The sequence below is a fragment of the Montipora capricornis genome, chromosome 12, assembly GCF_036669925.1.
Source record: "Montipora capricornis isolate CH-2021 chromosome 12, ASM3666992v2, whole genome shotgun sequence".
Classification (NCBI taxonomy): domain Eukaryota; kingdom Metazoa; phylum Cnidaria; class Anthozoa; order Scleractinia; family Acroporidae; genus Montipora; species Montipora capricornis.
In genome coordinates this window covers 28,461,089-28,485,020 of record NC_090894.1, presented here as the reverse complement: position 1 = coordinate 28,485,020, position 23,932 = coordinate 28,461,089, and the positions used below count along the sequence as shown (strand labels likewise).

At 37.1% G+C, this 23,932-nt stretch overlaps 2 protein-coding genes across 6 annotated transcripts in view; one reads left to right on the top strand and one right to left on the bottom strand.

Moving 5' to 3' along the window:
- The window catches only part of LOC138027154 (exportin-5-like), a 42,635-nt gene extending 22,956 nt beyond the window's left edge, over positions 1 to 19,679 (bottom strand). The window contains exons 1-17 of one of the 2 annotated variants that reach the window (XM_068874668.1): positions 19,500 to 19,670; positions 17,014 to 17,135; positions 14,774 to 14,846; positions 13,612 to 13,749; positions 13,324 to 13,512; positions 12,325 to 12,363; positions 11,704 to 11,889; positions 9,930 to 10,006; positions 9,356 to 9,458; positions 9,158 to 9,241; positions 7,212 to 7,337; positions 6,401 to 6,491; positions 5,461 to 5,589; positions 4,723 to 4,823; positions 1,850 to 1,948; positions 800 to 895; positions 123 to 164 (exon numbers count right to left, since the gene is read on the bottom strand). In XM_068874668.1, the coding sequence (XP_068730769.1) occupies positions 123 to 164; positions 800 to 895; positions 1,850 to 1,948; positions 4,723 to 4,823; positions 5,461 to 5,589; positions 6,401 to 6,491; positions 7,212 to 7,337; positions 9,158 to 9,241; positions 9,356 to 9,458; positions 9,930 to 10,006; positions 11,704 to 11,889; positions 12,325 to 12,363; positions 13,324 to 13,512; positions 13,612 to 13,749; positions 14,774 to 14,846; positions 17,014 to 17,135; positions 19,500 to 19,607 (1,803 nt within the window). In that variant the 5' untranslated portion in view covers positions 19,608 to 19,670. Of the gene's footprint in view, positions 1 to 122; positions 165 to 799; positions 896 to 1,849; positions 1,949 to 4,722; positions 4,824 to 5,460; positions 5,590 to 6,400; positions 6,492 to 7,211; positions 7,338 to 9,157; positions 9,242 to 9,355; positions 9,459 to 9,929; positions 10,007 to 11,703; positions 11,890 to 12,324; positions 12,364 to 13,323; positions 13,513 to 13,611; positions 13,750 to 14,773; positions 14,847 to 17,013; positions 17,136 to 19,499 lie in introns of both variants that reach the window. The other variant, XM_068874667.1, reaches the window with a different exon arrangement.
- Positions 19,680 to 19,875: 196 nt separating this feature from the next.
- LOC138027155 (serine/threonine-protein kinase Nek9-like) overlaps positions 19,876 to 23,932 on the top strand; it is a 52,806-nt gene continuing 48,749 nt past the window's right edge. The window contains exons 1-2 of one of the 4 annotated variants that reach the window (XM_068874671.1): positions 19,876 to 20,003; positions 22,403 to 22,580. In XM_068874671.1, the coding sequence (XP_068730772.1) occupies positions 19,893 to 20,003; positions 22,403 to 22,580 (289 nt within the window). In that variant the 5' untranslated portion in view covers positions 19,876 to 19,892. Of the gene's footprint in view, positions 20,004 to 21,359; positions 21,729 to 22,402; positions 22,581 to 23,932 lie in introns of those variants that run through there. The other 3 variants (XM_068874670.1, XM_068874669.1, XM_068874672.1) reach the window with 3 other exon arrangements.

The window sequence follows — 23,932 nt, the reverse complement described above, 5'->3', positions numbered from 1 at the left end:
AATGAAGAGAATAACCCAGCGTCAGTATCACAATAAAGCAGTACCCATAAAAGATAACTAAATGTGGTTGGAGCACTGTATTCTTTGGTTATTTAACCAGTAATGGTTTAACATTCTTATACCTTTGGGTCTCCAGTTGTGTTGAACAGGACCACAGTGAATAGCTAACAACAGAGAAAGCAATGCTAATGTGAGTTTTTAATATTAATTTACTTCATACATCATTAAGTAATTCAATTTGCAACTGATCAAAAGCTGTACTCAATCTTATCCAGTGAACTAGTCATTACAATCAAGCCTCAATTATCAAGACCTCTCAATTATCCTGAATTTTGTCTGGCCACAAATGTTAATGAATATCAACTACACTTTCCTTGCAAGACAAGTGCAATGTTCGCAATTTGCTTTCCACCAAGGAAACTCCTAATACGGGTAGTAAACAGTTCAATTGCCCAATCATGTTACTGCATTACAAATGACGTCAAAGCAAAATGTTGATCTCTTTCCAGAAAGTTCCATAGAGAGATGACATTGTTTGCATCCATGTTCACTAAAACAATGAAAATTCATGCTTGTTTGTTTTTGTTTGATAAGCCAATGAAATGTTCTGCATTTTTGTTCACGTTCTGTTTTTACCTTTATTTTTCAAGGTCATATGAAAGTTGCTTTATTGTATGTTACGTGTAGCTGCTACCGGGTAATTCAATTTGGTTTGTTTTCTTAAGTGCATATCCTTTCTGCAGGATATAAGCATAAAATAGTTTATAACTTAATTTTCACATCTTCAGCTTTTCTTCACCTTTCTAAGAACATCCATGAGCAAGTCTTCATTGTACTTAAGAAAAGGAAAGAAAGAATGCATAACTTCTGTCACACTTGCGAGGATATGAGGGTCCTGAAAAACAATAGAACAAAAAACTTGCCCTCTTTTCTTAAAAATAAATTTGAACAGTTACCTTGCACCTCTCAAGGTTTTACTAGGGAATTTAAGATCTACGACGGCGACGGTCGACGAAAACGTCACCTCAAAATATAACTTGGCTCTATCGTTAGTCTTTCGCGATTATTCAGTCTAGTTCGCGTCGTACAATGTGGGGTATCCTAAAAATATCCTAAAAATAATTCGGTACGAGCGGTTTCAATTTTAAAATAGAGAATGAAGGATTCTCTGTTGCATGCTTACGTTGTCGTCAAAACTTCAAATTTGGTGATTTCACGTCGTCGTTATGCAGAGGACCGCAAACATACTTGCTAAAATCCGTGCTGCACGTGCAGCACGATTATTTATGCTCTTTTAACCAATGATATTATTGTTTTGTTGCGTTGTCGTAGTCATAGCCGTCGTCGTTTCTTAAATTCCCTACTGACCTTCTACAGACCCCCTTTATATACATGTACTGCCCCCTTAAAAGCTCATTGGAATTGAACAAAATAACAATGTCAAATTAAAAGACTAAATAATTATATAATAATTATATAAATAATAATTATAAAAATAAAATAATTATTGTTTCTGGAAAAACCTCTCAGTGCAGAGTAGAGAACCAACAAAATCAACCCACATATGACGTTGAGTTGGGAATAGAACACAGGCCACATTGGTGGGAGGCAAGTGCACCTTTGAGTGCATATCCTCTGTTTTGGAAAACAAAAAAAAAACCCCAAAATGAAAGAATTCTTTTCATTATTTTGAACTTCCAAGCCTTTGAGTTTCTCTCCGTCTTTCCCTGATTACCCTTGATGCACTCAAGAGCATGAACTTGTCTTAGACTATCACTTTTTTCACACCAATTGCATTCAACACATTATTGTATTATCGAAAAATGTGATAACTACTTTTATGCCCTACCGTAGAGTCCACCTCTATAACAGCCTGAATACATTTTCTTGCCAATTCAGTAAACCCTAAAGTGGTTCCCCGGAATGTTACTTGGCCTTGGATAATCTCCTGTAAAGGAGGAAAATGTGGTGTTTTATTTTCACAATTTGCAGGGATTGTGTCAGATCGGGCCTAAGCACTGACACTTTTTGGTTGGAGTTTATGTGTAGCGCCAGTATTGGCCAGTGGCACTTTATTAGTACATGTATCAAAGGTTTCCTATGTGCCCAATGTTATTTCTCCTTCGGGGTTTCAATAACCACAATCATGGTGGAATTGGCGGACACGATTGTGGCGCAAATCCAAACACAAGAGCCTGCTTGTTGGCTAAACAGGCAACAGTGAGATGCCCCTTTGCAATGGTAGGCCGCTGGTAACTGGCTTTTATTCAAACCCCTGCTCCTTTCACAGAGCTCCTGCTTTGTTCACAGTTTTTTCCAAAAAGTGCCATTGTCTGCTCTCCTTTAGTTTATCTTGTTGTTTCTGTACCTTTTTGCGGGTATAAAAATGTTTTTTGCTTTAGTCTACTGTACACTTCTGGTTGGCAAAACTGTACCACTGTACATAAGTTATCAACTGGTCAGCTTGAATGCATATGAGTAAAAAAACCTGAAAAGCCGACTCTTGGCCACAACTTAAACTAAGGTGGCTGGTGTGCATGAGACTAACACTACTTGAAGTTTTAATGGAGTGCATGCAAAACTGATAAACTGAAGTACCGGTACAAGTAGCGTGTGGGTAACTTTGACGTAAATGATTCAACGTGACAGTTCAGCAAAACAGTAAACTCCACTTTAATGCTTGGATCAGTTGCTTGGATGTACAACCTAATTCCCAGGGTGTCTTTTCTCTGCCTCCATGGTCATTGAGAAAAGACCCTGGTTCACTCTGGTCACATGTCTGCCAGAATCTGGAAGGTTCACCAAATGTGTGTTGGGGGGTGGGTGGCAATGTCTGCCTTGTCAACATTGGAAAAAAGGGAATCAGCACGCAATTGATTTTGTGGCCAAATAACCATCGACAAAACGTTTGTTTGACACAGTATTTTATCCACCACACATACGAAATTTGATGTGAAAGGCAAAAAGTTGTGGTGAAATCGACACGACGCCACAGAAAGTAATTTATCCTCGTGTTATTCAAGTTTTCACACGTGTGAAGGTCCGGATCAACGAAGAATGCTAATAATTTGTAACAATTTTAAAGGAAAGAAGATTTTGTCGTGCACGAAAACAAGAGAAACATTTACCCATGGGAAACAAACACGTTCAGCAATAAGCTGATGTGTCGTTATTTATTATAAGTTCTCATGTCACGTATCGACCACAAATCATCAAATCAAACTGTATTAACATGTGCCGGTATTTTATTTTGTTCTTTGATCTTCACTTTTCTTTCAAATGCTAAACAACGTAATTCCTAAAGTCCCAATCTTGTACCGCAAGTCAACAGTTTTGATTACGATATTCATATTTATATTTAAACAACTTCGTGTAAATCGTCTATGTTGTTAAGATATTTTTTTACCACTGCTTAGCATGTATATTTTTAGCCACGGTTAAATAAAAGAGAGATTTTTATCAAGCAAACATAGTGTTCGGTGTATTCTCTTATGTTAGCGTTTGTTCTGTAGAAGCAACTTTAGCTAACTAATGAAAGCAAACTTTCTTTTGAATTTCAATCACTGCTCGACATTGAAGTTGTCTTGTCGATCACAAAAGCTCTTGTATTTAGGTTAACTGCTTTTGTGGGAATTCATCTCCTTCCTATGGGAATAAAACATCCACTCTTTTTACCTTTTTGATACTTACATTGTAAGTTGTCAACGAATACTCTTTCGCCCAGTTGTGGGATCAAAATATAACTAAAACACTAACCCTAGTGCGAAGATGTTTGTCGACGGGTGCCATGTGACCAGCATGAACCAGGGTCTTTTCTCAACGACAATGGGGGCAGAGAAGAGAGACCCTGGAAACGAGGTTGGTGCATGTAATGCTTTAATACCTTTGGCCCACACCAGGGTTTTTGTTAAAGCCGGGACGCCGGGACCTTTACTCTGCTATTATTATTTTTGTCCCGGCTATTTTAAGCGCAGGTTGTACAAGGATTCTTTCAATATGAAGAGACTAGTCAACCGATATTTGTATTTCATTATTTAATATTTTCTTAAACCAAATCGTGCTTTATTTCTCTGTTACTGGGTATTGTTAGTTGTACCACAATTTGCGTACATGTACATGTAGCTGATTTGGAGTTCATGACAAGATGTTATCAAGTAACAGAAAACACATTGATTGGCGCGCCCTGCTTTCGTCATTAGGGAGTTTAAGCAAATTGCTATGGCGGGCTCTAATACGGCTGCCGGAAGTAAATTTCTTCAAAAATGAGACACTGTGCATGTTAGTCGGTTACGGTCAGCCGTAGCGCGAAGGAAATGAAGCGGAAAATCGACCAGTATTTTACCCAAAGGTACCCATTAGGCCTCACAAATTCAAAAATTTTCTGGGGCAGGCCCCCCTTACCCCCCAGTGGGAGGGGGACGACCCCCTACCACACCTATCCCGCCTTGGCACAATGACGACCCCCTACCACACCTATCCCGCCTTGGCACAGTGTGCCAAGATGGCGGCAGAGCCGGTCAGAGCCGCCATCCTGGTCCCTGCTATATGTTCAATTGTCCCTGCTATTAAAAATCATAACAAAAACCCTGCCACACTCATGTTCAAGTCCACTTTACAATAGTTGTGATTTCAAGTGACTGTTGTGAGTCACACTATTAAACATGTTTCAACAACCTGACTCTACCATTAGTCATTTTCAGAGTCAATTCTTTTAATACAAACCTGATGATTTTCCACTTTAAAAAATCTTGACATAAAAGCATCCAGGTAATGGGTGAGTCCATCCCATTCTCGTTTTGCTTTCTCAGTCTCACGAGCGCCGTCTGAAAAAGTTATACATTCATTTTGGAAACTAACATTATGTTAACTATTAATAATGTTGATGTTGTGTATTCAAACACATAAAATTATAAATTAAAGTGATGACACCATCTGTGACAAGAGGCTACTGGTAGCCTTTACTATGCTCTTGTCTCTAGTCTCCATGGCAAATTTTTTGGTTTGACCCCTGGACTCCTAGAACTGAGACGTCATAGATGGTTATTGTCTAATGCTAGACAATAAATTTATTGCTTTATTTGTCAAATATGGGGGAAGGGGGGGTGGGAGGGGAGCATTCAGGAGTCACTGGTTTAAATGTCCATAAAATTAAAAATTAAAGCCAAATTAAAGCCAATCAGTTTCCAGCTTGGCAACACTTGACGCAATCAGTTTCCATCTTAGGTCATACAGTATAGGAGCTGAGAAACGCACTATCTGAGTTTGAAAAATAATTTAATTAATCACAATAATCAGTCTTAGATAAAATAATTAATACTAAGTGATCCTGTCAATTACATGCTTCCTCAGTTTAAAATCTCTAGAGTGCTTTAGTCTTCATAGTGTTCATACAGTGACAAGCTGATTTATACTGTAAGCAAACTTCTCCAAACAAATTGGATGAAAATGATATAAGCATACCAGCTTCCTTTGTAGTCACAGGAGCAGGTGTGGTCCTTTCCAGCAACCAGTTAGCTCCAAACAAAAATGTCTCAACTGGATATTCCAACGTTAATACGCGGACTATGTCCATGGTTTCACCTCTCACTTCTGAAATAAGACAAAAATTACAAGAACACTATTGATAACAATGACTGTTTCACAACTATTAAGCCATGACCATTTGTTGGATGTGAGTTAATTAATTATTGCCTCTAACCATCTAATACCAAACAACCATGAATGGAATTCATCAAACTTAACTCTAAACTGTTTCAATTTTACAAAAAACAAGTGCAATAAGTTTCTTTGTGTGGTCTAAGGTATATGTTGTAGTTCAATTTTGACTGCTGGTACAATTTGTTTCTTGAACTGGTGCAAATTAGTTTGAACTAGTGAAAAATTTTTGAATTGATACAATTTATATTGTACTGGTTTATTTTTATCAACTGTCTAAAAAAGAGATTTTCCTTTTCTGGGAGTGTAGTTATATAACAGGGGCTTGGTTTTTTGGGGGGTCTCAAAAAGAATGCAATAGTCCTTTCTTCCGTTCTATTTCTCCTACCCCTCCCTGATCTTCTCCATTACCTCTATCCCACGCCACCCTTCTTCTCACAGATCAATGAAATGTGTTCTTTGTGTTCAACAAACATTAAACTATTTTCACTGTTTTTGCACCAGTGCAATTACCAGGGTAAAATTGTAGCATTTCAAACTAATTTGTACCACTTCAAAAACAATATTATTGTTCTAAAGTCAAAATTGAACTACAACATATACAAGCTGAGGACCAAGACAAAATGCAATATATGAGACTGAAAGTAACTATGCCATGCAAAGAACTCAACAATAATTAATAATATAATCCCATCTAAACAATACAATTAATCAGAGAATACAAGGAATAAAACATCAAACTTACGGCCATTAATGGAGGTAAATTCCCTTTCACTGTTGAAGTCTTCTCTGTTAAAAATACTTCCAGGTGAAGTGTCATCCTCTGGATCATGAACCTGCAAACAAAAGTCATGAAATTGACATTTCTACTGAGCTAAAAATATCACAACTTTTTGTTTAAAAACATAAGTTCTACGGATTCATAATGGTAATAGGACTGAGTAGAATCCAAGTGATTCTGTAATCATACGAGTGATTAACAAAATCGGACGACCGGGTAGCGGGAGTCCAATTTGTTCAATCACTAGTATGATTAGACCAAATTGGATGATGTGAAGTCCTGTTACCAATTAATTATAACCATTGCAATTTCCGAGAGAACAAAATGCATTCCTTTTCAGATTCTACAAACAGTAGCTTGTTTCAGCTAAATTCTAAAAACCAAGCTTTACCACAGAGGACAGACTACAACATCCAAAACTCTGTTCCCTAATATTTGTGAGTAGTGTGTGGGGTCTTTGCACCCCAGAGGGTTACGAACATTGAGCAGTTGTGAGATGGCCAAGTGGCTAGTCTCCAGCCAGTTAGGATTATTCAATGTTGTACATGTAACAGTTGTGTTCCACTGTAGTATCAGGGACCTTAAGCGCGAATGATGATGACGACTATGTGAAAATTGTCTATTTTTTCCAGCGCAGCATGGAAAGTGTGTCAAATTAAGGTGAAAGAGCAGTAGATTTATAAGTTAAACTGTATTTATTTACTGGTATGTCAATTTGATTCTAAGACAAAAGAAAGATGTTCAGAATAATTCTGTTAAATTTATTACAATTTACCTTGAAAAGTTTGGCTTTAGCAAATTCTAAAAGAGCTGGAAACATTGATCTGAATGTTTCATCCTTGGAGATAATAGGATTCCTCAGGAAGGTGAGCCAGAGAATGCTTGTTAAATGTGGGATGGTCTGACGGCAGAGAAAAAAGCTTCTTTTATTAAATAGCATCATGCATAATAAAACAACGATAATTTATTATAATTCTTGAATTTAGTTTCTTTTTGGTGAGGCAGATTCCACTTGCCTTGCCCTTATGGTAATGGTACTGTACAGTTATTTATCCCAAGTATAGCACACAGTTCATGTCATCCCATAGTGCTGATTAACCCCTTCATACTTAATTAAAAGTAACCTGCGATCAAGTGTACTTTTCTTGAGACAGGGGCTAAAAAGTACCTTTAAGTTAGGAAAAGTACGCCTGATCGCTGGTTATACTTAAAGTGTCACTATGTTCAAAAACCCATTTTCTCAATATTTTTTTCAGATTTTGAAAGCATGTTCGCTTAACACTTTACTGGTAAAATGTTGTGCTTTGATTTTTATCCAAAGGCTGTTTATTTTGAGTGTAATATTTGGATTTCACGGTCTGCCATTACTCACGCTCAAAACTGACCCATTGACCCTCAGAGGGTTGGATCTAGGGAAAAGTGATGTAATTTACTCACTAGCTTAAAATTTCAGCATGTAAATGCAACTTATTACATTATGCAAAACACAAATTTAAAAATATGAAAGCCCAAAACTCCCGTGGTGCATGTTAATTCAGGCGCGTACACACGCATTGCATTCTTAAACCAGTGAGTCTTTGACGTCATTTTCTCCTCGACCCAGCTCTCTCAAGATTTTAAAGTTAGTAGTAATGGCGGACCAATAAATAGCAAAATTCCAGTTAAAATAAAGCCGTGTCTTTTTATAATCAGAACTTAAAACTTGGGTCACTTAGTATAAGGAGGGTTACATTATTTTGGAAAAGTATTAAAGTGCCCCTGTGACCAAAAAATTAATTCTTATTTTTCTTTGGGTTTAGTGAGACACCTGTTTATTTTAACTGGAATTTTCCTATTTAATAGCCAGCCATTACTAATAATATTTCCAACCTTCTAAGGTCCAATTGGTCAGTTTTGAACCCAAGTAATGGTGGGCTGAGAAATCCAAAACTTACACTCAAAGTAAATGGCCTTTAAATAAAAATCAAAGCTCCACATTTTGCCAGTCAGCTGTTAAGAAAACACACTAAAAATCTGAAGAAAAAAAGGAAGTGATTTTTTTTTATCACAGGGGCACTTTAAGGGAGGGGGGATTTTCACATATTGAGAAGCAGGGGGGGGGGGGGGGGTTTGTTTGAAACCTTATGTTGGCTTTCCCACTTTACTCTGCTGACTTCAAAGCTGAATGAAGTAAAGGTACAACTCTTTCATTTTGACACTAATTTAGCCTACCGTGTATGCTTCTGCTCAATACTAGTCATTATGTTCCGCAACTGAGCATTGCTTTACACACACCACGTGTTAGCTGGTTTGAAAAGTGATAGATACAATACAACTATATTGTACTTTATGTGATGGTATGGGTGATGGTTGTTGTCTCCAAGGATAAAGATAAATATTGTTGAGTTAAAAATGTTGACTATAAACATTGTAATACAACATGAATGCATTGGGCGAACTGGCTCAGCTGTTCTGCTTTCATATATAAGTTGGATGGCTGTCATAATTATGTATGAGGGAGAGAGAGGGGGGTTGACATATATAAGGCTGGATAAAGTTGGGGGGTTATGTAATTGTCGCCCTTGCTATAGCGGGGGGTTGGGTATTAAATGTGCAGTTGGTGTATGAAGGACTTTCCATGTAATTTTGCTAACCTCAATGCAATAATAAATGAAAAAGCCCCCTTAGAGACGTTACCTGAAACAAAGGGAGGTAAAAAAGTACTATGCAAATCACACTTACCAAACTTTCATGCTTTGAGAATGCAATAATGGTTTCTAAATACTGTCTGAAGTTTGGTGGTTTTTCATTGGCATTATTTGAGTTCTAAGCATTTGAGAAAGAAATCAAAACATCACTGTTAAAATTGAAAATGATTTTTGCTCATCCAAGCATGTATACCTATAGAAACAAGAACATCAAGTGTACCACATTTCTTACCCACAAATAGAAAAGCTGGGTTTCACCAAGAGTGACCAAAACCTGACACAACCTCTTCAGAAAAAGGTATTGCCTTTCATCAAATTCAGCAGTAACTGATTTTCTGGGGGAGTAAGAGAAAAAAATAATAATATTGAGTTTCAAGGTCAAATGATAACAAGTTCAAGAAAACTTCCCAGTCAGCCAGAAGGGGATGGGCCTAAAGTCCAGGTCACTCATTACAAAACCTTTGCTAATGCTAAACGTAGGCCTCATTTAGGCCAGTTTGCCAATTAGAAAGTTTTAGGTTTGCTTTAGTAAAGGTAAAACAATGACCTGTAATGAGCGACCAGTCAAGTGACATGGACCCAGTTTTTCGATGGATGTATAGCACTATCCACTGGATTAATCAATTATTGGTTTTGCTAGTGTTTATCTGCTGGATCGTGTTATCCGCCTTTTGAACAACCAAGGCCTGTACTTTAGCCAGTTTTTTCTGCATTGAAAAGGCACAGTAGGTCATGAGAATGAATGGCAAACTTCCAGGGCTTTTGAGAAGGGCAGGAACACATATGCTGTACTGTTCACGACTTACTGAGCAGCTGACAACATAACTGACATGGCATCTTCACAGAAGAGTTTCAACAACGGTGTCCTGTCATTGCGTTTTCCCTGCAAAGCAAATTACATTCACTCTAAACTATAGAATATGAAATCACCCCTAACCCAATTTGTACAAGTCCTACACAAACTACCCCATTGACTCCAAGGAGTTAAACTTTATGAATTTCACTCTGTCTTATACCAGATGACTTTACTTGTCAATGCGGAGCGGTTGGGAAGTCAATTTGTTAAGTAGGAAAAGTGCACTTACACTGAAGTCAATTATCTAAAACTATCGGTATGTTGTATGTGAAAATGGGCTATTTCACCCTTTCACCCCTAAACTGGCCTAAACCAGTCATACTTAGTATTTCACTCTAACGCCAGACAATTTAACTCGTCAATGGAGAACCCCCAGAAGTCCATGGGTTAATAATCCTCCCTCTTCCCTCTTTCAGGGTGGAATGCTCAACGCCAAGAAATCTTTTTTTTTTCCCAAGTGATCTTGGATCAGTGATGCTTTTTCGGATTATCCCAAAGGAACGCACCCTAAGCCTTTGTTAACTGTTCCAACAATAATAATTGTAAAGGTTAGTATACTAAATTATATTCAGCTTAGGGTAAATACAGCAGTTTATCTTTACTTGAGGAGCAGCATTTGGGCGACACTTTGTGGCATTAATTGTCTTTATTATTCCACTATTATGCCATTTTACCATATTTGGTCAACAGAACACACAAAATATGAGATGGTAATACACTGTAGTGTCCCAGTTTGACCAGTTTAAAACAGAGCTAATAAATGTACGGACGGAACAGGAGTTTTTCAATGAAAGAAATTGTTTTCGACACGATACAAAGCCTGAGAATTTAGTTTGTCATCGCTTGTCACTTGTTATTTCATTTGTACAATGTACAATCAAATAAAGGACATTCGGCTGGCTTTCTGTGCTGTTTACATCGTTCGCAAGATAAAATTGAATAAAAATAACACGGTGACCTTTTTGTAGTGGAATAATAAATCTCTTATTCAATGGTTTAACATATAATGCTCATGTACATTTTGCTCATTGCTCGCTATGCAACTCACAAAATACCCGCCCGTATTATATGTTAAACCATCGAATAAGATGTATGTCTTTCGAGACAAATTAAAGTGATGTTGAAGTTGGGGAGAAGAGCAAGGAGACACTTTGTGATACTTGTTGAAATCCACTTGCATCTAATTACGGGCATTCCTGGACATAAAAATATTATCTAGTATCGCGATCTTATAGTTTTGCCTATGCGCGAGCAGTCAATATTTCGTGGTATTGCTGTCTCACTTTTGCAGCCTGTGATTGGTTCTAATGTTGAAATTGACGTTGTTGCACTGAATTGGGTTGCTGACGTACGTAAACAAATACGTTTTGCAGGAAGAAAGAATTGAAATTTCGATCAGGCGCAGGTTGAATAGTTTACAGTTTTGTTTATCCTTATAAATGATGGATAGCGATACAAAACAAATTGCGATTTTGAGATGGCAATACCACATTATATTGACAGCCTTGGGAGAAAATATATTCCGTATTGGGCTCCGTCGCTTTGTGACTCCGCCCAATATGGAATATATTTTCTCCCAACTAGCCGTCAATATAATGTGGTATTGCCGTCTCAAAATCGCAATTTGTTTTTTAAAAAAGGTTGGACAAGAATACCTTGCAAAAACCAAAGGAATGCAAAACAATGTCAATCATGCATAAAGAAAAACCTGTGTGATTTTGTACCTTTCTACTGACAATGATAAGAAGGCACTCAGCAGCTGGAATCTTGAGAGAGTCGTCTTCTAGCAATAAACACAGCATTTGAAGAATGATACAGTTTTGTGAAAACACCACTCCAAACTTTACCCAGTCTAAGTAGCCTGCTAATGTCTTCAGAGTCTGTTCCGCAAGCCGCAAATGCACAGAAGCCTGTCAGGTTCAAAAGAAGGTTGGGAAGGAGGAAATGAAGGAGGAAATGAATTTATTATTATTAGCAATTTGCAAGGTACATGTAGACTGAAAATTCCAGCCTCTTTCTATTTCTGGTATTAGTTTTTAATTTTATCTTATTAGAATTTCTGGCCACCATTTTGGAGAAGGGTCTAATGTATTATCAATACTGACCCACAACATAAATTATAAAATAAAATTATAATAGGAAAATATGGAACCTGAATCCCAGTTAACAGCTCAAAGACTGGGTATCTCCATGTACACCCACAGTAGCCGTCACTACTCTTCTTATAAACTTAATACCAACCAAGAGAAGACTGTTTGCCGTTTAACTAACAAAATACCTAAATGATACCTTGAGTTTGTCTCTGTATACAACATAAGCTCAACAATTTTAACAACAAAACAAACCTGAGTTTTGCAACGAACATCACCATTCTCCATGCGATTCTGTGGAAAGAAAGTGAGGGTTTGCAAGTTCTGTGATTTATCCCATTGACTCCTGGGAGTGAAACTTAACAGATTTTACTCTAACGCCAGACAATTTTTCATCGTCACCTGGGGGTGTCCTTGGGTGTTTGAGGTGTGAATGAATGGGTTAACCCATTGACATCCAAACCGGCCGTAACCGGCCAAGCACAACGACCCCTGAATTACCCAAACCGGCGGTAATCGGACGTAAACATGGCAGCATGATCTAAGGCCTCTACCCAGTAGTAAATCTGTATTTTGTGTTGTTACGGAGATTTAGTAGGATAATAATTATTGACCAATCATTTGTCGCCTTGTGAGCATGTTTTGATAGCTGATAAGAAACCCCACGAGGTCTGGCTTTTTGCCCTTTCGATCGCGCGATTGGCATACTACGTTGAACAATTTTTATCCATTGAGTGATTAGACTTAACTGTAAATTGCACAAGCCATATTTCTGAGTTGTAATATATATTTTTTCAAGCGCTTTGCTAGTTGGTTATAAACAACTTTCTCGACAGCTTAATGTGCGCTGCTTCGAAAAGTCTACCTCAGTCTACATTTTCATTTGAGCCTCAGGATGTGGTTTCAATCACTTTTTCGCACTTTTTTTGCATCATCTGGAAGTTCACTATTTCTTCTTCCGTTGAACTTAATTCTACAACTCAATCTCTTGTGTACATGAACGTTTACTGTGCATATGGTTCATTTTTAGCGCTTATGTACCACTGTAATTAACATACGTCATGCTAGGGTAATCAATATCCGTCACGCAGTCAATAACTTTATGATGTCCTTTTGTTTTAGATAATGATGACGGTAATGACGACTATGATATGATAATGATACTAATAATGATGATGATGATGATGATGATGATGATGATGATGATAATAAAAGTAATCAGCTCCAACGTGGTGCCAAGACTCAACACTGTACCTTCAAGGCTCTATACTTTGCCGTATTGGTGGACAACGTTTCAAGGAAGAAAGTAAATAGCCCCTGGGCGTGTCTGTTCAATTCGTTAGTAATCTCTTTCTTTCTATTAGACTGTAAATTACTGTCCATAGTGACCACATCTTCAGCCAACCGCAGAAAAGTCATAAGAACAATTTCAGTTTGAATGTCCTGAAAACAATCACATAAGCCACAAAATGAGTTTTAAACTACCACATGTTGGAACTTAATAATATTGCAAGTATCAGTTTATCAGGTAAAATGACATACTCCCAATCTACAGATGCTGTTAAGCTCTGGAAGGAGTGAACCCCAGTTCTGAGGCCATTCCCTTTTTGTTATCTCAACCACAAGTCGGGAGAGAGCTTCCTTGATGTGAGTAGGTTCATCTGCCAAATTTCCATTCCCCTAAAAAAACAAAAGATTAAATTTCTTTATTCAATGGTCAAGATGTGAAAAAATAAAACCAACCTCCCTTCCCTGACAGCAGATCAGTCTCCATTTCTGATGATATTAGAAGACGACAGGAGACACAAATAAGTAGAAGTGGAACCATGTGGTGAAGACACAAGCAGTTAAAGGAGTCCATTTGAAAGAAGCTGGGAGTTATACTTAGTCTAGTACTTATAGTAGTGAAGGAAAATCCCTGGCTCACTGCCTTTAGTGACAGCCCTCACAAACAGTATGGAGTTTCACAAACGACAACAGCAATGGCCAATTAGCAACACCAAAAAGGAATAATATATAAGGGCAGGTAGCAAAACACAGGTCACAGGTCACAAGTCACAGATCATTTGTTTTGCCAATACAGAAACAACCCTAACCATTTACTAACGCTAAAATTAGGCCTAAAGACGTTTGTTTGGGCCTAATTAGGACTAAGGTTAGTTTTAATGAATGTTTAGGGTTCTTTCTGTGTCGGTAAGACAATGAATAACCTGTGACTTGTGACCTGCATTTTGTACCTGCTGTAATATAATAATATTTATGTTCTTGGTCAAATGAGGAAAATGTGCAGCATGCAATTGCCTGAAACTGAAAATACCATAATACTCTTTGTTTGTCCACCCAAATTTTAAATTCTAAAGCATTGTTTCCAGTTTCTCTTGGACCTTACAATGGTCCCAAGAGAAAACAAAGACAAAAACAAAAACAATGCTTATTCAAATTATGCATCATTCATTCTGTAACCTACATGTAAGTTCAAACATTTGCATTTGTACTAAACTCAGTGACAGGACTTTTCACAGATATTGCATAACATGAAAAAGAGAGAACAACAGACAAATACTAATAAGATGTACAAAATGCAAAATTATATTTTGAAGTTATGTTTTCTTTGCCGTAGCTGTCTTCATTTCTTAAACTCCCTAGTATCATGCCAAGATAGAAATAGCTAGGGAAAGTCACCTTCCTTTCCCAATTCACTGACCTGTCCTAGAAGATAAAGAGCTGTAGCCTTGAGTTTGGCTTGTTCATTGGGACTCAATGAATTCCATTTAAATCTGTGATGATAATAATTATTATTGTTGTCATTTCCAGAATAGGCCATTTTACAGTTGTTTGCTCAGCGACCAAGACTATGAATGGCTGCGAGGCTGCCGGTGACCTTGCATTGATACAGACCTCACTGCTTTTATCATGTAAATTGTGTTGTTGTAACGCTAATTAGTCCATATTAACATTACAAAAGCATGAAGGTTTGTATCAAAACAGGGTCACCGGCAGCCTCGCTTCCATTGCTAGGCCTGGTAACTTAGCCACAACTGTAAAATGGTCTATTGATACCATAGATACTTCAAATATACAACGCTTGCAACTCTCCACTGGAAGTCTTCTTTTACAGGATTTGATACTGCAATCAGATAACAGGCATGTTTTCTATAAAGGGGCCCGGGGACATTGGGGTCTGTGGAAATGAGGTCAGAATTGCAGTATGATCAAACCCTATGGTAAGTGGTTTTTGTATGTTTTGGTTCATGGTATTTGATGTAGAAATTATCGCATGGATTTTGGAAACTCTGGATGCTCTGCAACCTTTCTCCTTAGTGTGAGATCACACTTTGGAAGAGTGATTAATTTGCTATACTAATCTGCACTCGCTGAGCAACATAGGGAAGAAAAAAATATAGAATATAAATAATTTCTGTTTCAGTATTTAACTGTTTTTGAACGTGGTTTTTCAGTATTTGCCAATTTTTGCTACAGAAATGTGCTATTGGGCAACTCCCAATGTCCCCCTCCTTACGATAACAACAAATAAAATGTTCTGAGCTTGTTTGTTAGTTAGTTTAGTTAGTTATTTATTTGTTTGAGCAGGTTGAAGTTTTGGCAGCTATTCCGCTGATGTGGACCTGCTATACCCACCCACCCATATACTCACAAAGGACAGCCATAACACCGGGAACTTCATCCCCTACTCTTCTCGAATAGTGTGTGGGTTCTTTAACGTCCCACAGGGAACTAATGAACATGGAAGGTATTTGTGAGACGAGGCCTACGGTTTCTAGTCCTTATCCGAGAAGACTTGAAAGTCTAACCATTTGCGGATGTAATTACAAAGGCAGCACTTTCTCCTCAGTTATTTAAAGACCCTGAGCGTTGGTCCAGCCGGAGTCGAACACACGACCTCCCACATGGCAGCCCGGTGCTCAACCAACAAAGCCACTGGTGCGCAGTGGACAGGACCTACCCTAAATGTGTATAGCCTGTACCCATTGACTCCTTAAGCACCCCAGGACATCGCCAGTTAACAAGTAAAATCGGCTGGAGCCTCAATCCCAGGGATCAATGGGCAAAGAAGTGTAACAATATGCAGCTGCCAAATTTAAGGCAACACCTCCTCCGCTGTATGTGACACCTCAGTCATCAACATCTACCGTAAACACCCTCAGATAAGCCGCACTTTTTTCCCAAAAATCGTCGCTACAAATCAGGGGTGTGGCTTATCTGAAAAAGGCTGCTTCTGATGTCCAGTTTTCCATCTTCATGTCTGATCTAATGCCTGGTTACGAAGCTACAAACGTTCCGCTTATGTTCTTGTTGTAATGCAAAAATATATGGAAAAACTGCATTGAATGAAAAAATTCCTGTCAACAAATAGGAGAAAAAGATCGATGATGTGTCTCAGTTGGTAGAAACGTTGTTCATTAAAATTGTGGCTAAGACTTTGAAGTATTTTCCGTTTCAATGTTAATAGTGAGTTTACATTGAATGAACAGTGGATAAAGAAGACTTCTAAAGACTAGACTTTGGATTTCTTTTGGTTTCTTTCAGAAAACTTTTTTCCAAAATTTGAGCTGTTAAATTTCAGGGTGTGGCTTATCTGCAGGTGTTTACAGTACTTGTTCTGTCTTATTCTTAGGATGCTCAAAACTATTTAGTCATTCCAATATATTAACAATGGTTTGTTGACTCTCACAAACTCCATAATATTATGGTAAGTAGTTAATTAAGCTGGACGACAAATAAACACATAAAGCAAAGATGTTATTCACACCACCTATTGTTGTTCATGGGCCAATGCAAACCTTATTGGTGACAAAAACCTAAGACTCTTTTTTCCTGTACTTAGCACACTTGAACAACAAAAGGAAGCTATGTTTGCAAACAGACGATTATCTTCCCCATAAAGATTCATAGGGATATATATTCAAAGATTACAATACTAACTTAACAGTATGTTCCAAAAGCTGTAATCCTGTATGGCGAACCACTGCTGTATTATTTCGGTCATACAACTCAAGAGCAGCAGGAACACATAAAGGGGAATCGGCCTTGAACGCTTCAATAAACTATAACAAAGATAAAATTGTAATTATCATTATAGAACTCATTCATGGTGGGAAAACAAAAGAAATGTTTTATTAATCAATTTACATTAACTGTGTATCTGATACAGATTTCTTTCATTTACGTTCTTTTAATTTTCCGTATTAAAATGTTTTGAATCACCAGAAATACCTAGCATATATTATCACTTAAATGCTGGCATTTAATAAGTCGTACAATATTTACGTTACATGTGTATCACATTTACAAACTCTCAGCTTTGCCTCAAGATTGTAAACGTGACACAGACCTACCACTCATATCACATATTATATTACTTATTTAATGTATGTTTGATTGCGTGTGCAATAAGGAACAACATATAAATGGACATTCTGTACTTTTTTATTAATGTTTTCTGTGATTTATTTTATTTATTTTATTCTTATTTTTATAAATTGGCTTTTATATAAATGTTTAATTTTATAGCTAAATTTTATATTTCTGTTGATTCCTTACTATTTAGGAGATCCTTAACAATTAGGGTTAACCTCTGGGTTTCCTTTTTCTAAACTTATATTGCTTTTTGTTACAGTATTTGTAATGTTTAGAAATAAAGTTTTGTATTGTATTGTTTTGCAATCAATATAAAATAAAGACCACAGACTAGTGGTAAATTATAACAAAGTTTCTATATAACGCGCGCTCTCATTGGTTTAAACAGCGTGCTTTATGAGAGTACAAGCACAGAACAAACGAAAGCTCACGCCTTGATCCGCAGAAATGGCAGATGAATAATTATTTCCGAATTTTTCCTTGGGTATTATTGAACAGTTTGTTTTCCAATTCTCACGTCGGAAACGTGCAGGTTTTCATGGGCAACAATTCAGCCGGATTTCAATGAACTTAATTATTTAGATCCTCTTTTTTGCTGTTTTTTTACGGTCTGAAACCGACCATTTACAATACTTTATTTCAAAATAACATACAAACATAGTTATTCAGAAAAAGGAAACCCAGAGGTTAGCCCTATATCAAGGGTCTCCTAAAGAAAAGAGGTCATTTGAAGTCACTATAAAAAACTAGTTGATACAAATATGAAAAAATCAGATAAGAAACAGATAATTATCATAAATAAATATAAAATGGCCATATGATTCTTCAGTCTTAATTTAAACTTACTAACGTTAGGGCTATCGCGAAAATTAAATACATTAATAGGAAGATCGTTCCAAGGTTTGATAATTCTGGCAAAGAAAGAATTTTTATAACAATTATTCAATTTTGCGAGTTTGGTTTGTAACTTATATGGATGGTTTGATCTCGACTTAGTGTTCCGGCACAATTCAAAATAGTCATTGAATTTTAATCCATTCAGATTGAATACAATCTTATAGCATTCCACCAGGGAAAGAAAATCCCTCCTTTTTACTAAAGAGTTCCATTTAAGAATTTTACACCTCTCCTCGTACGCCATCTCTTGTCTTCTTTTGTTCTTCCATAGATTCGAATTTTGTGTGACTTCTGTCAAGCCACTTTCCAGTTGATTGATGTTTTGACAAGCCTTTGTTTCATTAACCAATCAAATAATTTTAAACATTCTTACAAGCACTCTGATTGGTCCAAATTAGCGTGCTTTATCAGAGTATACATGTAAAGCACTGTGCTGATGACACTTCAGTTCGCCACAAGCAGCGCGCGCTTTGAAAATAAAGTAGAATTTTTAAAAAAAAATTACTTGTTCTTTATCATAAAACAAATAAAGAAGGCTCGACTGTGCTCTGTTCTGTTGTAAAGCACTTAGGATACGCTCTTTGTGGAATGTTTTTTAAGCCGTTCAAAAATAAGCAGCACGTGTTTTATCGGGTCTGAAAAATACTCGGCGCCTCGTGTTTTTAAACCCCGATAAAACACTGCTGCTCGTTCCTTAAACATTACATAGTTGATAAACCCTTCTCTATGTGCCCCAGCACTAAAACACTTGACACTTATTTTATTAATAACCTGATTGAGTGAACATTATTTCCGTTACACTCAGAAATGTGCCATAGGAGAAATTTGGGGGACAGAATTAACTGGTCAACCTCTATTTAGCCATCACTACAGGTTGTAACATATTTCTCAAACAACAAAATATAAGCTTAACTCTTCCATTTATACACAGCGAACGAACCTTTAATTTAATTTGCCCGGCAGCCAGGCAAGGTCTTAAATAGACCAAATATCCGGCAGTCAAAAATTTTTGAACACAGAGTTCAAAGGATCTTTCAAACTTCTCGAGACTAAAAAATATTTGTTCCAAATGTAGAGCATGCATGCAGACCTTAAAACTCTCAAGCATTTGGCTCAACGAACAAACGTTGAGCAAAAAGCTGCGTCATTCTTACCTCATAAGCTTCAGCTCGCTGCTGCTGAGCAGTGGATGGGTTTAAAGTCGTTTCGATTGCCTGAATTAACCTCGAAGAAACCAACTTTACGTCCGATCTGGAGTCCATCTTTGAAACTTGAAATCTCAGTACTTCATGTTCTGGTAATGTTGTGTCTCCCAGGGAGTGTTTCTGCAGCATAACAATTATTTAACAGTTTTAGAGACTTTCGCGATATCTTGGGGCTAGGTCGGTCCTCTTAGTTCGCTACGATATTTTCTGGCAGTTCTTTGATTCACTCAAGATGCGCCGAGTTTGATTTTTTCCTCACAACGCGTACAGGAGCACGGAGACGCGCGCGAAATTATGACAGCGCTGTAGGTGTAACGTGGCTGACATCCCGCACTCTGGACAATGGCGGAAGATTCTCTCATTGAGCCAAGAGCATCAGAGGAGCCCTATACAAGAATCAAAACTTTAGGAAGGGGAGCTTTTGGCGAAGCAGTATTGTATCGCAAAACGGAGGTTAGCCTTCATTCATTCTTGCGCAGATGTAAGCATCAATTAATGCAAGATGCATGTCAGAGCTGAAGTCCTCCCACAATATATGTAGCCTTACATTTTCTTGTTGTTGATTGATGAACGCTTTATCCGCTGGGCAAAACTGCGAGAAAGCCCTTTTACTGATTTAGAAGACATTGAAAAGTATGTTTTTTTTTCCTGCCTGTTATCAACTATCCATCCCTGTTGGGAATGATTTGAAGGAACTCCGCGATAGTTTTATTTTTTGGCAGGAAGGGATGACTCCTTTCTAAAATAACCATCGGTTTTACTGATTTATCTCTCACAATATCGAAATATAACAAGCTGAAATATCAAACTGTTACTTGACCCCCTGCCGATTATAATTACTTTCCTTCATCAGTTGAAATGCCAAATCGTTTCATGATTATTGTTTACACTGCGGCAAATATTCATAATTACTAGGTAGAAAATTCGCTTATTTAACAAATTTAAAAAATCATTCGAAAAGCAACACGAAGGCATTAATTAATATTAACGTGGAGTGCCAACAGTTTTCGATCCTTAATACACAGCTTGATTTCAGACTTTTTGGGGACACTCAAAAGGGCTAAAAGCTTCTATAAATTTAATTCACTTCCTCTATCGGAAATTTAATTTTTAGCTTCAATGTAATTCTTCAGTTTTTGTATTGAAGCAGAAAAGTCGGAAATTTTCGATATATGGAAAAATTATTTTGTTCATGACATGAGACATGGTGTTATTATAAACTACTTAAGAGTTAAGTGGATTTAATAGGATGTCAGTGTGTACATGTACTTGAGAGCTTATGATAAATCCGTCTGAGTATTTCATAGTAGAAATCAGGCATGCATCAGAACATCAAACTTGACTGCTATAAGAAGTAATGTTTTGAATACGAACCACCAGAGTGCTGAGATTGTAAATGTCATACAACACCAATGACAAATAATTTTTGAACTTTTAATACTTATTCATGGTCAGAAATGTTCATGTTGGTTGGTTATTTTTGTAATTAACACAGGAGTTTTCAACACAAAAGTAAGTAAAAACCTCATTTGAAGAAAGGGAATTCTGTGTCAGAATATTTAAGCCATACAAACATAATTGACTTTGATCCTCATGAATTATTTATGATCCAAATAATAACCCCTTCTGTACAGTATCTCAATCAGGCTCATCACATTACTTCTATCCTGCTTATCTTCCTAAAAAGATTATTTGGTTTTCAATGAGATTTTACTGCCCCATCAGTAAAATACGGTTAATGGAACATGACCGTACTAAAATGGGCTATTCATGTCGTGTTAGTTATCTTCTTGTTCTTTGTAGTCGGTCGTTCAAGGTCGGACAAGCTCGTAGTGCTGGGGAGATAAGTGAGGTTGTTCTATATCACGCAATCCGGAAGTCGCATAGGCTAACCAGTCGCAAGGCAGTGTTCCCCTCAAAAAACGCCAATACGTCTGTTGTCTCGTTCTATTGCGCCTTACATTATGCGTTAGAAGTTAACTATGTTGATACCAAGGAACAGTGACATTAAAGCATATTTGTTTAACTTTCAAGGGCAAAATGTCAACCAATTGTGCTTTGAATCCCAGCATTTTATCCAGGTTATCACAGAAATTATGCTCCATTGGAAGTTCAGACATTGCACTTCTGAGATTTCCTTTACCATCAGAAGTGTTTATTTCTGGAACCACATTGAAAGTGAGACTTAAAAATTTTACTCTGTCTAATGCCAGATGATTTTACGCATCAATTGAGGCCAATTTAGGGGTTAATGTGTTGAGTAAGATAATGTGGTTTTGCTCTGCAGTATCCTTAATATTGATATTCCCAAAGAAACAAATAATTATTTTTAAGGTTTGTTTACTTACTTTTAAATCTTTTTATTATATACTATTCTTGGTCCTGAGTACCTTCGCAAAATAGGAATTTGCTCTCATCCAATGATGTCACGTGCATTGCAATCTTAAAACTTATGGTAGACCTCTGAGCCTTTTCCATCCATGCGCCTAGACTGTGGAACCAGCTTGTGAAGGACATTAGACTGGGTTCCAACATCCGCATTTCAGTCTAAGCTGAAAACTTACCCTTTTAAATTAGCTTATATTACATTCAATGTTTTCCTTGTTTTATTTCTTAGTAGGTAATTTTTTAGTAGGTAGTTTTTACTAGACTGAAAAGCACCTAGCACAGATATGAATATATGCTATATAAATTTATTATTAATAAATATTATTATTATGTTCAATTCATTACAAGTTTTGACAACGTACCGGGATGATAAGGTCTGTCTCTAGAATACCACTTATTGAATACATGCACCCTCAGCAAAATCTTCAAATGATTTTTTTCTTACCATGTGTGTACGAAATTAGGACAACGTGCTTGTGGTAGTGAAGGAAGTAAACCTGAGCCGTGCAAGTGAGAAGGAAAGATCTGATGCAGGGAAGGAAGTGGACATCCTGTCCTTATTAAATCATACTAATATAGTGACTTACTACAATCACTACATTGATGGGACGTCATTGCTCATTGAAATGGAATACTGTAATGGTAAGTGATTAGCACTGTATTATTGATGTACTGATCAGAGTACTAGATGGAAGCAGGAAAATACATGTAGGTATTTGTGTTATGTTACTGCTTGTTCTTCCTCCAGAAGGAATGTCAAGCGTATTTAAAAATCAATCCAAACCAATAAATTTCAGGAATCAGTTGTGTCCCATCAATAATTATTAAGGACGGTTCCTACTATTTTTATTGTGCATACGTTCTGCCCATCTCAAGATTCTCGCATTTCCTATCGGTGATGCATACTAATACAGGGATATTTTTGCACGGTTTCAAATTATGCCAAGAAAGTAGATCTTAGTACCCTGTAAGTACTATTGATATCCAAAAAGAAAATTGGGGGTAACCATGCATTTTTCAGAGATAATTAAGCTTCAATTTGAGACTAAGAATGCCATACATGGCTTTGTATTTAAAGCTTTTTACTAATATTGTTCATTAATTATCTTTGAAAAAGGCGTGGTTGCCCCCAATTTTCCTTTTTGATTTCAATAACACTTGTTAAGATCTACATTTCCTGCATAATCATAAACCATGGCAAAAATACCTTGCATTAGTAGGAACCGTCCTTAAAAGGAGAGTTAAAACACTGACCCCCAGTCCATGGACTACCCCGATGGACAACCCAAGTGGACTATCCTAAAATAGACTAACTCTAGCAAATACTATTTCGAGTGAGTACTATTAAAAGAACTGAATTGGTTACATACAAACATTGCATGTACCTTCATGTAACTAAATTCTGTCAGGAATTCTGTCAGGAATTTCACCGGTTTGACACTTTACTTACATGAAGTACTCGGCCATCACAACAATAGGCCAGTTTCATATTCTAACGGTTGGACTGGATCTAGCATGAAATGGAGGCTAATGCGGGCAAATTAATTTGCATTTGAAAAGATTTGCCCGCATTAGCCTCCATTCCATGCTAGATCCAGTCCAGCCATGAGAATTCAAAAATGGTCTATTCTTCAAAGCTAATCTTTTTGAAATGGGTGCTTAGACTATACATACTGTTGACCAACGCCATTTAAAATGGATGTTTAGGCTCAGCACTAATTTTGACGCTGCTCTCAACCAATAATACTCACTTGAAATAGTATTTTCATGGTAGTCCATCAGGATAGTCCATGGACTAGGGGTCAGTGTATTCAACTCGATCTCCCCAATGAAAATGACATAAGATATAAAAAGCAAATTTACAGCTAGCAGTCCAGAGCTATACGTAACCTCAACACTTACCATATTGCTTAAGAAACATGTAGCAATTTCCCTAGGCTTAACAATTAAGGCACTTTATGTTGGGTGCAGTGCAATCCATTTAATTATATGCA